The following is a 16143-nucleotide window of genomic DNA, read 5'->3' as shown; positions in this document are numbered from 1 at the left end:
AAAACAAACAAACAAACATTGCAATCACTATAACATCAAACACATTGGCATATAAAAGCAAATGACGAGAACAAATTCATCAAGTAATAAAATTCAACAAAGTCATAGCGACCCATAGTATTGCCAAGACACTTCCTAATTCGGGCTAGGAGAAGGTTCAGAGACAGCAATTCCTCTCTATTGTGTTTGGCAATTTTTTTTTTAAAAAAAATCAGGCCTGGCAGCACAGACCACTGAAAAACAGAATTGGCAGCAAGACCCAGCAGGTGGAAGGTGCTTAAACTTTCCCCAACAAACCTCAATCTTTCCCCTACACAAAATAGAAAGCATGTATGTGTGGGCTGAGATGTTATGGTTCAGCATCTAGGCCATATTGTGCCACACTCAATATATTGTATCAATCCGTCGTCTCACACTTTTCCATTCAGTTCATGTCTAAATCCACATTCTTCCATTCACACTCCTGGCTGGAAGAACCTGGGCTTGAAGAACAGCTCTCTCTGTGTGTGCCTGAGCGTGTATGAAGGATCCAGATTCACCTTTCACCTTAGAAAATGGCAAACATTCCAGAGTCCCATCCCTGGATTTACTGCCAGACATGCAGACCAGCTGTAAGAAAGGCATTCTCTTGATGCCTTGATCAAGCCAGCCTTTCAGTTTATGTTTGTGTGTGTAGAACAACTTGAATCAGGAGGTAACACTGACAGCCTCAGACAGAAGCACAGAATGCTGCTGCCTTTTTCCTTTTAAAAAATATAAATAATAGTTACATAGACAAAAGAGTATCAAACCTACCTGCCCTGTTCAAATCCACAAGGGTCTGGCTCCTTAAATCATCATGAAGACTCTTTCCACTGTCTTGCTCCAACTGTATCTGCTTGATCCTCACACTCCTGGTTACCATTTCATTCTGGTTTTTCCCCATGCGCAGAATGTATGACAAGTTCCCATTCACAGCAATGGGAAGCCTTTGCTGAGTGATCTGATAGCCAGCCTGCATTTAAAATTGTAGCAATCAACAATTTTAAAATGGTCATATATCAACTTTATATTCCAATAGATGGCCCTTTTCTCTAAGCAATTATTAACAACAAATTCATGCAATACACATTAAAGACTCAGTGTAATCTTTCCCCTTTGCTTTCCCCTCCACCATTCCCCATTAAAATGATTACTTCTTAAACCTAACAGATGACAAGTGACAAGAAGAAACAGGCATTCCATTTTCTATCCGAAGCCCCATTTTTCATATCCAACCGTCCAAAGATCTCCAAAGTAGCATTTATCTTATCTACATGTGTAATAAAACTATGAATCTCATTACAGGCTCTGATAATGCTAGCTTAGGGCAATTTTGCATGAGAAAAACAACCTTGGGGAGTAAGATTGAACTGGCTGACAGAAGGGTCAAGTATCCTCTCCCGCCTGCTATCTCTCCCCTTCACATAAGTCACACCCTGCGTTAGTGTTCTACCCCAGTTCCCCCTCATAACAAACTGGGCATTGCGCACTTAACACACTGTATGGCAAGAGAAAAGGGGCAGACTGCATGTGCTTTGAGCTAACAAAATGTGACTTCTATTATTTTGTTACAGTGTAATAATACTTTATTATTCTTTTGTGTGTCATATGTGAATGTACTGAATACAGATTGTGGGGCTAAATTATAGGGAGCCCTGGCTAAAATTAAGGCTTGTGTGTGTGAACCTCAAAGGGAAACTCCAAACCCTAATGAATGGCTTGATAGTTCTTCTATTTCAAGTTGAACCACAAGCAGAACCCCTTTTAAGATGCTCAAAAAATAACAAACAGAATTGGCAGTCAACCTCTCTTTAATCAACACCCAGAATGGAATTTTGTTGTTTATTTTCATACGGTCTTTGTATACGGTACCATGAACACACTTTCAAATTCCCACTCACATATAAACTTGCAACAGTCAAAGTAGACAATCATGGATCCCCCACCCACTTGTTAAGGTTTAAGAGGAACCACATGGCTTCCCGCCCCCCCCCCCCGTTGTTTTTAGGCTAAAAACCACTTGTGGTCTCTTAATGTGCATACTGCACCTCTTCCCAGTGGAGCCCTCATCAGCCTCAGGACCAGTAGTTCTGACTGAGAAAACAGAATAGCAAAGAAGGCTAAACACCTTTTCCCCAGCTCCACAACCCTTCCCCATGGCAGATTTTATACTTTTATAAAGGCCAGGTGATTTGATTAGAGATCTCCCACATCATGTTTAGTTTGGCCTAGGTGACCTTTGGCAACCTCTATCTCTTGATCTAATCTACCTTGAAAGGTTTTTATACAGGTGTAGAAGTCAACAATGACAGCAACTTATTAGAGGGTTTTCTTACTATAAATAATAATAATAATAATAATAATAATAATAATTTATTATTTATACCCTGCCCATCTGGCTGAGTTTCCCCAGCCACTCTGGGCGGCTTCCAATCAAGTGTTAAAAACAATACAGCATTAAATATTAAAAACTTCCCTAAACAGGGCTGTCTTCAGATGTCTTTTAAAGAGAAGATAGCTGCTTATTTCCTTCACATCTGAAGGGAGGGCGTCCCACAGGGCTGGCACCACTGCTAAACACTTCTAAGGAGATACTCCCTCCCTGCCATTGCATCCCATCCCCAGAATATGGGGCAGGGGTGCGGAACCTATCCTGGCCAAATTTGCCAAGTAGGTGAGGCCAACCACTTGTCAATCACCTCACCTTATAGTGATATCAGGTGATGCTGCCCTCTGAATACCATATTGGCAGGACTTTCAAACAGTCCTTAGTAAACACCTTATAGTGCTCGCAGGAATGCTCGCAGGAATGTTTACAAAGGGCTTTCAAAGAGCCCTTGTGCTATTCCTTCAAACTTCCACAAAATGGAGGTTTGAAGGCGCACTGCAGTGCACATATCCAAACTGCTTCTTCAAATGGATACATGGTATTAGGTGGGTCATGGCTTCCCCAAAATGGCCAGGTGGGCACAGGCTGGCTGGAGATTCTCTACTCCTGATGCAGGGATTTTCTGCAGAGAGCAGAAAAACTATCATGGGTCTTTAGCATTACAATTGTGGCTTTAAGGAAAAACAAAGGGCCCTATTTAAATTTTAAAACGATAAATCCTGACTGTTTGATGAATTTGAATGGACGGGTTTCACTTTAGATCTGAGCTTTGCCTCATTACGTTTGAAAAAGCAAGTTTGGTCCTAATATAAGCGCCATCTGTAATATCAGCAGGTAATATTGCATGATTTTTAAAAGTCTTCTTCATTTGCTTTTGCGATCAGCGACATGTAAAAACAGGATGTTGCATTTCAGATCCTTTAAAGTAACGAGAACTAATGCCTGTGATGTCTACAGGACCATAATGCAGATTTGTAATACATTTGTTTCAAACACAAAGATCAATATCAGACTGTTTGTCTTAACCCTAACAGACAATTAGAGGGAATAGAGGAAGTCTGGCCCTAGCAGCGCCTTCTCTCAATTTAATTATCCAAAGCCATTGGAAACATGAGGCGCAGGACTGCAGTCAGCAATCAGGACAATCACCTTCAATCAGAAAGAGCCTGGCTACAGCTGCCTATTCATCAGGGCTCAGTGCTTGGATGGGCAAAACAGTGGCAGAGAACAAAAAACCATCTCTTCTCCCAGCCTGTTTTCCCCATCAGTTCTCCAGGCTTGCCCCTCTTCCGATTTGCTGAGGGACAAAGCTCAATACATACTCACAGGCAGATCTGCATAGAAATAGTGTTTCCTGTCAAACAAGGACTTCTTGTTTATGGTGCAGTTCAGCGCAAGGCCCGTCATCACTGCAGCTTCTACACATCTCCTGTTGAGAACCTAAAGAAACATGACAGATGACTTCACTCAGATACCCAGTATGAAACAAATGCCTCTCCCACACATGCCTTTTAAACAGTGCACATTCCACTTTGCTTGCCTTCAAGAAGCATTATCTGTCTTTTTCGTGCGTGGGAAGCTCAGCCTCAGCAGCAAGGCGCTGGAGCCTTATGCAAAAGAGTATCTTCCCATGCCAGAGTGAGTGGGGTGGAAGCTGCTGCTCAGGGATAGAAACATGCTTTGAACATATGGCACATCCCAGGTTTAAGGTTTTGGTTCCCACCCCTGCCAGCTACTGATGTAAGTGAAAAACAGGCAAGAGTCAACTCACAGGAAGGGGTTCCTATAGTGCTACAGTAAAGCTCAGGTGCTTCAGAAGGCAATTGAGGACCACAGCAACATGGGACATCTTTCCAAGCATTCTCTTTGTGTCATTTGGATTTGAAAGACCAAGGAAAAGTGTGGATACACAGAGGGTAAGAGGCAAGCAAGTGTAATTTCTGACACTGCACAAAATCATTTCTGATCGTGGGGCACAGATAAGCCTCACAACATGCAATAAATAAAAGTGAAATCCAGTGTCAAAACCTAGGTCATATTCACACCATATACAGTGGTACCTCTGGTTATGTACTAAATTCGTTCTGGAGGTCCGTTCTTAACCTGAAACTGTTCTTAACCTGAAGCACCACTTTAGCTAATGGGGCCTCCTGCTGTGCCGCCGCCGCACGATTTCTGTTCTCATCCTGAAGCAAAGTTCTTAACCCGAGGTACTATTTCTGGGTTAGCGGAGTCTGTAACCTGACGCGTATGTAACCTGAAGCGTATGTAACCTGAGGTACCACTGTATTTAAAGCAGTTTTATCAAGCACGGCTTCCTCCAAAGAATTCTGTGAAGTGTAGCTGTTAAGGGTGCTGGGAACTGTAGCTCTGTGAGGGGCCTCCTGACAACTCTCAGCACCCTTGAAGTACAGTTTCCAGGATTCTCAGAGGGATAACAGTGCTTTCAGTGTATGTTGTGGGCATGGCCCTACTCTCCATTCTCATGCCAAGGAATGTCAATTTATTTATGTGCCAACTCACCTTCCAAATCCTCAGGATTTGGAGTGGAAGGGGAGGGGGATGCTCAGACTGACTATCTGATAACGCTCAAAATCAGATTTCCAAAATTCTTCTAATATAAGGACATGGGTCTTTATTTGTTCAGGCCAGGTTAATACAGCTTTAAGTCAGGCGTAGGGAACCTGCAGCCCTCCAGATGTTGTTACGCTCCAATTCTGTTGTTGGCCCCAGCCAACATGGTCAATGGTCCAACGCTGTTGCCGTTGTATCCGGAGGGCCATAAGTTCTCCATCCTTCCCTTAAATTAAACGGAAAGAAATCACCAAGCTTCCTTTTATATGGAGCTTCAAAGTGTGCCTATTGTCACCGGTTTCAAATGGCAGCTGAACTGCCATTATTTTGTGCTCCATCATAGTATAACTGTCTGGAATAGCAAGATGAAGAAATTAGTGCTGTTATGCAAGGAACTTCCTCCACTTCAAACATTTTCTTTCCTCCTCCCCTCTGCCATGGCTTTCTTCGTGGAGGATGTAATGCCCGTGCTTTCTAGGACAGGAGCGTCAACGTGTAGAAATGTAAGAAGCTGCGTTGTATTTAGTCAGAGCATTGGTCCATATAATAAAATAATGTCTACACTGACTGGCAGTGGTTCTTTGGGGTTTTAGACTTTCGCAGCCGTACCCAGTGGCACCGAATATTGAACCTGGGATTTTCTGCATATGCAAAGCAGATGCTCTACCATTGAGCAATGGCCCTTTCCAAACAAAAAGCCAGTCTGTAAATAGGATGCACAGTTCCAAATCTTTCCTGAGATATATACTACTTGGCTATGATATGTGTCAAGTCTTAGTCCCCTGCCCCAAGGAATTCAATGATTTGGCTTTAGAATTAACTCAGTCCTAGAAGCAAGGTCTGTATAGTTAAAGCTATGGTTTTCCCAGTAGTGATGTATGGAAGTGAGAGCTGGACCATAAAGAAGGCTGATCGCCAAAGAATTGATGCTTTTGAATTATGGTGCTGGAGGAGACTCTTGAGAGTCCCATGGACTGCAAGAAGATCAAACCTATCCATTCTGAAGGAAATCAGCCCTGAGTGCTCACTGGAAGGACAGATCCTGAAGCTGAGGCTCCAATACTTTGGCCACCTCATGAGAAGAGAAGACTCCCTGGAAAAGACCCTGATGTTGGGAAAGATGGAGGGCACAAGGAGAAGGGGACGACAGAGGATGAGATGGTTGGACAGTGTTCTTGAAGCTAGCAGCATGAGTTTCACCAAACTATGGGAGGCAGTGGAAGACAGGAATTCCTGGAGTGCTCTGGTCCATGGGGTCATGAAGAGTCGGACATGACTAAATGACTAAACAATAACAGAAGAAACCCAAAATCTGAATCTAGTAAGGTAATGAGATACATACACTTGAAGGAAAGATGGCATATAACAAACAAACAAAAAACAAACAAACAAAAAACTAGGATGCTGTTAAACCTTTTGTGTAACTGGTATGGCTTCTTGGGTATTCGCTATACATTTGAGAAAACTGTTGAGCCTAAAATAAAAATGCGTAAAATACAGCAGAAATGTTTAAAGAGCAGCAGAACGGGATCCAATTAGTCCTGACTTGTAGACCAAAATGAGAGATTGCCAACACTGTTGAAGTATTAAATTGTTTTAGTGTCAAAATAATAGTTTCCTATGCAGGAAGTGTTTCTGGTGTCAGTTGTAAATTTTCTCTTCTACAAAATAAAAGAATATCCATAATTGTCTCTCTCCTGGCATTTTACATTGGTTTTTAACTGTTCAGCTATCTTAAGTATCTGCATGAAACTGGAGCCTTTCTTTTTGCCACTTGGGTTTCATTACTGTTCTATTTAAAAGTATTTCTAGAGTTTTAAAGGGTAAAACTTATGTAGAACTTAGCAGAAAGCTTCTGACCACTTGTGTGGGTTTCAGTGAAAACAGTGCTTCCACACCAACAGCACACAACTCTGGGAACCATGATTTATTAATTTGGGGGGAAGTAAGCAGTAAAAAAGGGACGCGGGTGGCACTGTGGGTAAAACCTCAGCGCCTAGGACTTGCCGATCACATGGTTGGCGGTTCGAATCCCCGTGGCGGGGTGCGCTCCCGTTGCTTGGTCCCAGCGCCTGCCAACCTAGCAGTTCGAAAGCACCCCCGGGTGCAAGTAGATAAATAGGGACCGCTCACTAGCGGGAAGGTAAACGGCGTTTCCGTGTGCGGCTCTGGCTTGCCAGAGTAGCTTCGTCACGCTGGCCACGTGACCCGGAAGTGTCTGCGGACAGCGCTGGCTCCCGGCCTCTAGAGTGAGATGAGCGCACAACCCTAGAGTTGGACACGACTGGCCCGTACGGGCAGGGGTACCTTTACCTTTTAAGCAGTAAAAGGTATGTAAACAATATGTCTGCTAGTGGCACAAGCAAGCACATTTGGGCAGCTGCTATACTGATCCTACAAGAAAAGAAGGACAACAATATGCAATTGTTTATACACGTGTGTGTTTAGGATAGGCCAGTGGGTTATTCTGGCAATGTAGCTTAATGCTAAATGAGTGTGTTTGTGTATCTGTGGAGAGGAGAGGAGATCTTTAATTCCAAACTGGATGAACTTCCAATTTGGGATTCCCAAAATCCATGGTTTTACAGAAAAAAACTAAAACACCAAAAAAAAGGGAAACTTAAATCTAATATAGATGTTTAGGAGCTATTACAAGTTTATTGATTCACTAATCTACCACAACTGTGTTGTTAGAAAGCAGCTCTTGCATAATAAAGCCCTCAAATATTGGCGTTTGTGGAAAAGAGAAATTCAATAAAGGCAGTCCTGCATTAAAAGCGCAAATTGGAAAAAGAGATGTTCTCAGTGCTAATCATCAATGTGCATGTATTGGTTTAGTTCAGTGAATGGGCTGGATCCTTCTTCCAGATAAATAACCCATCACATTCAATCCCTTGCTACCTCAAATGAGGTGCCATTAATAATTACATAAGGGATTTGCCAAAGTTAATAATGAACTGTGCTCTTTATTTTTTATTCTGCCAATGCAAAACTAATTTAAGACAGATCAAAGAAATATTTAGATACTGTAGTACAGAATAATGAAGACCACAAAAAATCCCTTTGCAGACACAAGACCTTTTCCAGTAAACAAAATGATTCTTCCTCAACGTTCAGCTGTAGACATCATTCCCCAGGTGACAGATTAATCTAAATTAATTAACTATTGATATGGAACTTCAGGTTCAAAATAATTAAGCTCTACACTCTCCTGGTTTAACTTTTCCCCAGCTATAAAAAATGTTGGCACACAACTAGGATTGCAAAAGTCTCAGTGTTGACCTCATTTGGCACCTACTGAAGTTGAAATCAATATAAAATTCATAGTAACCAAGCGAGTAGATTTAAGCTGGCTAAATATTATACACCCATTTCATGAAAGACCCTGCTCGCTACTTCAAGCAGGAACATCAAATTCATGGCACGAATGACCAAACTCTCCATCCAGCAAATGCCCAGTGGCCATATGCAATTTTTAAAAAGCAAAACAGCCAACTTGGTAAAAGTGTAGCCAAACAAGGGATTAATTTCATGGTATAGCGAAATTCAAGCTGGAGACACCCCAATCTGTAGCACTCTCTCAAGAAATGCACTGTGCCAGCTTTAAAACTAGGATTTCAGAAATATTTTTAATGCGGAATGTTAGTGGGATGGTGAGGTGGTAATTAGGAATTGTTTCCTTGCAGGTTTTAGGAAGAGTACACCAGTGAACTCCAGAGAGCCACACAGGGGCCATTTGCCTCTTTGAAAGAGCCCAAAGTGTAAGGCCATCTTCCCTAACTGGATGCAAGCCCCAACCCTATGCAGCCAACTTTGTGTGCATCAGGCGTCGTCAGTGTACCATTGCTACTAATGCTCAACCAGTGGGCATATATCTCTGTGTGAGCTGTATGACTTTTTGGGAGATTTGTAGCTAAACATATGGGCTGCCCTTCTGGCAAAAATGCCTCCCAAGATAACCACCCATATAAACTAAAACATAACATAACATTAAAGGCATTAAAATCACTTAAAATAAACCCTTCTTGTGTGTCCTTGAGTTCTCCATTTTGTTTCAGTCTGTCTGATAGTACAATGAAGTTCGAAGCAGAAGAGATGCATCATGTATGTTCCCTCACCACCCACCCCTCCTATGGGGATAATAGCTTTGAATGAGTGATCTAGAGTAGGACAATGATGCAGGTAAAGTGTTAAATCTCACCTTTCCCAGCATCAGTCTCAATTGCCTCACCTGCATGACTGCTTTTAATGCCCACCTCCCCAAAAGTCCTCCCCACAGATGATTAGTTAGAAGATCTCCTGGTGTCTGTTTTCCAACCTTCAACAGTGCTGGGAAAATGAATCTGCTATAAGAAAGTTTGGCAATTACTGCATAAATATAAACAGTCTTGTGTTTAAAACAACTGAAATTTTCATATGCAACTAAAGTATCTAAAGGACTACTTCTTCCATCTGTTAACTTTAAAGCAGACAGAATTTTAAGCCTAAAACAGATGCCAAATCACATCTGGAATAATACTCCATTAACTAAATTGTGCAACCATTAAGATGTTCATGCACACTAAAGTACCCTGTTAAAACGAGGAAGGTACCATTACTCTTGCCTAAAACCGTAAAATAAAATAAAACCTATGAAGCAGTAATACTAATAAATAAAAATAGAATTCCGTATCACATTCTGACACTCAAGTACTAACATTTTTAAATATCCACTTTCAACTTATCTACCAAAAACTGCAAAGGAAAATATTTTTTTTTCTTTCCCTCTCCTTGCACAGATAAAAGCCTCTGTTGGAGGTGAACAAGAGCAGATCACGAATTTTTCATTAGGTTAGCCATCAAGCTGACTACTAATCAGGAGCTCTTATCTCAAAGGAAGGCTGTTTCAGCTTAGGCTCAAGATTTCTCACTAGGGAACGACTGTAAAAGGAACAACCATTTCTACTTAAAATGTACAGAAATCCAGAAGAATATGGCAAGATGCATGCAGGCTGCCCTCACACATATTCCATGTGTGCTTAGGGACAATCTTCACACGTAACTTTATTTTGCTTTATTTATTTATCTAGGCACTTCTAAGGTGTTATGTATGTTTATATTTATCAGGATTAACCCTCCCAAGGTAGCTCACAACATACAACTTTATTGGTATAGATACAGCAAAAATACACTGTACCACAACACACACTCATTTTTGCCTGATGTAGGCAATTCTGATGGACAACAGCTCTACAATACTTCAGATGGGTGTTCCTCAGTCATAACCCAGGACCCTGCTACAAGACACATCAAGAGCTACATCCAGGAATTTTTGTTTGTATAGCATGGGCTCCGTTACAAATAAAAAATAGCAGAAAGGTCATCTTTGCTTCCCACAAGAGGTCCAACTACATTTAACTGCCATACACGTACAACAAAACCATCAATGGGTTTTATCCATTTATGCCCTTAAATCCAGAAAGGGTTTGTTGAAAATGATACCAATTTCTTGCCAATCCCTCCTACTTACTGCAGCCCTCTCTGCTGTATCCTATTCTGGGTTCAACCATCAATAACAACTCGAAGGGAGAGAACAGTTGGCTTAATTGGGTTAGGGGGAGACGGCTGAAGATGGGGGTGTCCCAACTTACATGAATGGAAGCACTTTATGCAAAGGCAAAAGGCACCGTTGGATACCACCCAGTAGGTTTATGGCTTTTTCTTCATGCATACTTAGTCTGTCCAAAATAAGGAATATAACAATACTACACTATGCTGAAAGCTGATTGGCCACACCTAGCAGTATCTCTCTCCACATGCAACTCGTTCAATATCCAATAATCTCATTGCAGCAGATGCCAGTCTCTTGTTGCATACATGTTTTGTATGCAAAAGGTCCCAAGTTCAACTCCCAGCATCTCCAGTGAAGACTGGGGAAAAGTAGGCCAAGCAGACAATGGTGAGCTAGCTGGCCCAATGGTCTGACTTGATGTAAGGCAGTTTCCTATGTTGCTATACATACCTACAGATAAACACAAGCAGAGGTAATCTTACTGCATCCCACCAAAGAACCTATGCTGGAGCACTAAAAGGCCAGAACCAAATTTTGCTTATTAAAATAAGTCAATAATTTCAAACTGCTTGGCCAAATACTGTAGTTTGGTTAGGAAATCAGTCAGGAAGGCTCACAGTCTTCCACTCACTTGCAGGCATAGGGCAAGTTTCAAAGTAAGCATTCAGATGACAAACTACCCAAAGCTCATGTTGTAGATTGCTATGGCAGCAGGGAAACACCACCTTGCCGTAAAAGGCTAGCAGTGTTTAAAGCTGAAGGAAAATCAGAGTCTGTGGAGTCAGTGGCTCTACCAAGTCCAGAAAACCAAACCCATATTACTTTCCCTGTTGTAGCAGGAGAAGCAAAGGAACAATTTTTATTAAGTCTTGGGGGTGCATATGAGCCAGCTGTAAGGATAGTTGTCTTTTTTTTGTTGTTATTAAGCTTCTCATAAGTACATGTAACATGGATGGTGCTCTGTTAAATAATGGTCATTTATCTGAAGTGGCAATATTTGTATCCTGCTTTTCAGACAAATATTGTATGCTGAACCAGCTCATACTAATATTTAAAAAAAAGAAAGTGATACAAGAGGCACTGCCCTCTAGTTTACAAATTTAAAAAGGCAAGATTACACAAAAAGAAATCAATGTGGAGGGAAAAGGTAGAGGGAAATTAAGTGGCAGTTGCAAGCTGCTTGTTCCTTCTTAGATAGAAATGTTTCAACCATCTAGTATCCCTTTTAAATAGTATGACTCTTAATAATTTTAAAAACCTGAAGAATTAATGGTGGCTGCCTGTTCCTGTTTGATAAGACAGGCTTTGTTGTTGAAAATTCAATACTAATATAAGCATTCAATTCAAACTTACGGGTAGAGTTCCAGGTAGAGAAGCATCAAAAAAAGATACTAAGGAGTTAGGTGCTGCTGCAAACTGGACTTGTGAACCAGAGAAAAGCTTTGAGTTGGAGCAGATCTGTGCATGAATTTCCAGGCCTACCACTGCTGCCCAGGGAACATTCCTAAAAGAAAGTCAAAAGAAATATTCACTAGCTGGGTTGATGCAATTCAAATTTCTAAAACAGCTGGGGTGTGGTGTGGTGGAGAATACAAATGTCAAAAGTATCAGAGTTCAACAGTATGCTGGAGCACACTATAAGCCCACAACTGATGTATAATGAACATCGAAAGATGTTGTGAAATGTTTTCATAAACAGCTGAAAATTGTACAAACAGCAGCATGTTAGAAGGCAAAAAGAAACCCACATCCTGAAAGCCTTACATTGATTTAAAGTGCATTTCAGAAGTTAATTTTATCCAGAAAGGGTTTGTTGGACAGGTATCCAATTTTGTACCCAGTGGAGATTATGAAATAGAAAATAAATATTAATTGATATCCTTCTATGTATGAGAAATCTCCAACAGACAGGTGGCATATTCAATTATGCATATGCTGTCAGATGGTCACTTTCAAGCTGGGAAAGGTGGGTCTACAGAGCACTATTAGTACTGGATTAGCATAAACATCAGTAGTCTGGCAATAGAGAAATCATCTTTTCAACTCAAGAGATGGTTCTTTGAACAGGAAGAACAAGCACCTTCCTATCTGCTGAAAAGTAATTGCAGCTCTCACATCCATAATCTTTATATGAGCAAGAGAACAGTCACCTTTACTGCCTGAACCGCTTGACAGGTTCTGGAAGTAATTATCTGGACTTGTACAAAGAAAAGACACAAATATCATATTTCACTGGTGAAGTCAAGCTTACGCCGTAGCTATGACAGAAGTACTTAGATCAAGATGGGAGATTAGGAAAGCAGAAAAGCTCTAAGCAAATACATCAAATATAGTGCTTCTTTCAAACATTAAAACACTTTAAAAACCCCAACCAAGACCAAAGTTCTGTTTCTCTATAATGAAATTATTCAAACAAACCATTCTCATCTCATTTATTATGAAAAGTAATTAAGAGTTATTGTTGAATATTGTTTGAAGTTACTATTCTGCTTAAATTCAAAACATATCGGTGGGGGAAAAGGATGCAAAAGATATATATCTGGGTGGGGTACCTGTGGCCCTGCAGGTGTTACCGGATTCTCACTCCCATCATCCCTGACTACTGACCAGGCTGGCTCAGATTTATAGGAGCTGAAATCCAACAATAGCTGGAGGGCCACAGGTTCCCCATCCCTGTGATATTTATTCAACAGAACTTCACAGAATAAATTGTGGAACAACATGCATTTAGAAAACATTAGAACTAAAATGGCATATTTTGCCACAAAGGTTACACAAGGGTCAGCAAACATTTCCAGCAGGGGGCCGTTCCACTGTCCCTCAGACATTGTGGGGGGCCGGACTATATTTTTTTTTGGGGGGGGGAATGAATTCCTATGCCCCACAAATAACCCAGAGATGCATTTTAAATAAAAGGACACATTCTACTCATGTAAAAATATGCTGATTCCCGGACCGTCCGTGGGCCGGATTTAGAAGGCGATTGGACCGGATTCAGGGCCCGGGCCTTAGTTTGCCTACCCATGGGTTACAGGATGGGGTAGGAATCCCAAATTGTACCTTCTGTAAAAGAGCACCATGATCTTGGCATGATGTCTGTCTTAATGTAATTTCCAGAGGGATAGCCATGCTTGTGGTTTCTACAGCAACACCAGCTAAGACTCTCATGGCACTTTGAAGACCAACAAATTTATTGTTTTATTAGCTTTTGTGGACTGGAGTTGACTTTATTGACTGAATGATACTCTGGTGACACATCTGATGAAGTAAACTCTAGTCCACAAAAAACTGGTGCCTATATTTTAATTTTTAAATATGCCACAAGACTCTTTGTTGTATTGTAGATAGCTTAAAAACCACAACAAGCTGATTTTAATGCAACAGTTTCTCATGTGTGCTTGAAATTGCAATTTAAAGGCTGCTCCAAACATGTCGTTTATTATGCAGTTATAGGAAAAGAAGGCAGTGTAGATGTGCAGACATCATAATCCAATGTGCACATACTGTATATTTATTTTTTGTGATGCATGCATAGGAACATAGGAAGCTTCCTTACACTGAATCGGACAATTAGTTCATCTAGGTCAGTACTACTTTCATTAATTGGTAGTGGTCCTCTAGGGTTTCTAATGGGGTATTCCCAGTCCTACCTGGAGACTTGAAGCCAATACCTTCTGCATGCAAAGCAGATGCTCTACCACTGAGTTAAGAACAGTCTCCTCTAGGCCAGGTGATGCACATTTTGCCCTCCACAAACTTGTGCCACTGGTAAAAGGAACACTTGCACTTTTAAAAAAAACCCATAGTATTGGGTTTTTTTAAAATGGGTAAGAAATGTATACTTTTTGACACGGTCCTCTGTCTATTTATATAAACCTTCATTTTATTTTAAACTTTGAGAAACAAGCTTTTTTTGTGTGGAGCAGTGGGTGGGGGGAGGCCAGGGATTGTGGTTTGTTAGTTACCTTATTCTACTACCGCTCCTATCCAGACCTTTGCAACAGTCAGATTAAAAATCACTCTGCGTCGTGAAATGGGGGGAAAAAGAGAACGGGGGAGGCTGACAAAAACGCAGAATATCACCCTAGGGAGACGAACTGCATGAAGCACAAATAAACATTGCAATGGATGGAGGCGAGCATATGCGGCAGGAGTCCTTCCTCCACCCAGCCCGGTTACTACTCCTCCCTGTCGTACCGTTTCTGCTTCTCTGTCATCTCTTTCGCACTCCGGCAGAGCGCGCTAGCGGCCACCGGACCCTCCGGGCCGCGCAGTTCGGCGACATTCCCGACGCTGCGATGCCCAGCCCCCGAGCCAAACCCGGCAGCGCCGCAGCACGGGCGCCCGCCATTTTGCTCGGAGTTTGTGAGGCGTCAGGTGACCCACCTCCTCTTGCGGCGCCTCCTGGGAAATGCAGTCCCGACCGCGCGCGGACTAGAGGAAACGAAGGGAAGCAAAAAAGCATTTCCCGTGGTGCACCGCGACTGATCCCTTCCAAGTCCAATGGGGAGAGTAGTACGGAGAGAGGGCGAGCTGATCTGTTGCAGCCGTTTCTGCCGGTGGATATAGATAGGCCGATGGTTCACGCTCCCCCTGGTGGCAGGTGGGCGGGTGGGGTGCAAAATTAGGTGCCTGTGGTCTGGAATGAAAAGGAACCGCGGGCAGTACAGTATACTGCAGAGTAGTCTGCCTGTTCCACTGGTTCACCTCTCTCTCTCTCTCTCTGTACCCAGTTCACGTACAGAATCCTCTTTCCTATGTCCATTGCTCCTTATCTGACTATGCATTTATTTTTCAAGTGAGATATAATCTTACAAGATACTCAGTAAACGTGAAAGCACGGAAATTATACTTTTTAAGATGCATGCACCAGACGAGTCCGGCTTGCACAGAAAATTATGCAATGGAAAGTTCAGTAATTTATCTGGAAATTCTATTCTTTAGCACTGGAGCATCTCCCTGTAATGTGAGCAAAACAATTTCATGCTGAAATGGTGATATGCTCAAGATTATTTATAGCTGTTGTGGGCCGATTTCATTTTTGTTTAAATCTTATCAGGGTTTGGCCTGGTATTGTTTCGTGGTGGAAGTGTCTGTTCCATCACAAAAATATGTGCATAATCATTGTGGTATGTTGTCAGTCACTTGTAGGTGTTTTATTATAGGAGCAGCTGGGATACTTTAATAGGCAGGCTCCTATAAATGAAATACATTATTCTCTCTGTCATTTACCCTAAGGGAGTGAATCGCTGTTTCTTTTCCGTAAGTGGATATCTTGAGGCTTGATCTCTTGTATGTCCTTGAAAAGATGGACATTCAATAGGTAAGGTAGAAGTTGTGCCAGTGTTTCCTTTCTCACTCTGTTACACAGCTATTACTCTCGTTATATTACGCAGCTTATTATACTATTGCTGTTGTTAACTCATTTCTTGCCTATTTGCTACCCTGAGACTCTCTTTCCCAAGACCACATGCAAACGAAAGACCTTGTGGACCTTATCTCAGTTCAAAACAACAGGATGGGGCTGGGTCTACATATGCAGCAGAATGAGGTGGGAGGACTGCATGGACTGTGTGACTTCAGACAACAGATGGGAAATCACATTTTG

The 16143-nt window shown here is 41.8% G+C and overlaps 1 protein-coding gene across 1 annotated transcript in view; it reads right to left on the bottom strand.

The window, feature by feature from the left end:
* The window catches only part of GATB (glutamyl-tRNA amidotransferase subunit B), a 38601-nt gene extending 23702 nt beyond the window's left edge, over positions 1-14899 (bottom strand). The window contains exons 1-4 of the mRNA XM_081021377.1: positions 14733-14899; positions 11889-12039; positions 3737-3850; positions 796-994 (exon numbers count right to left, since the gene is read on the bottom strand). Of these exons, the coding sequence (XP_080877503.1) occupies positions 796-994; positions 3737-3850; positions 11889-12039; positions 14733-14752 (484 nt within the window). The 5' untranslated portion in view covers positions 14753-14899. The remainder of the gene's footprint in view (positions 1-795; positions 995-3736; positions 3851-11888; positions 12040-14732) is intronic.
* Between the last annotated feature and the right edge of the window lie 1244 nt (positions 14900-16143).

The sequence above is a fragment of the Podarcis pityusensis genome, assembly GCF_964106645.2.
Source record: "Podarcis pityusensis genome assembly, chromosome: 9".
Lineage (NCBI taxonomy): Eukaryota > Metazoa > Chordata > Lepidosauria > Squamata > Lacertidae > Podarcis > Podarcis pityusensis.
The sequence above is the reverse complement of the archived record's forward strand: the minus strand, read 5'-3'. Positions and strand labels throughout refer to the sequence as shown.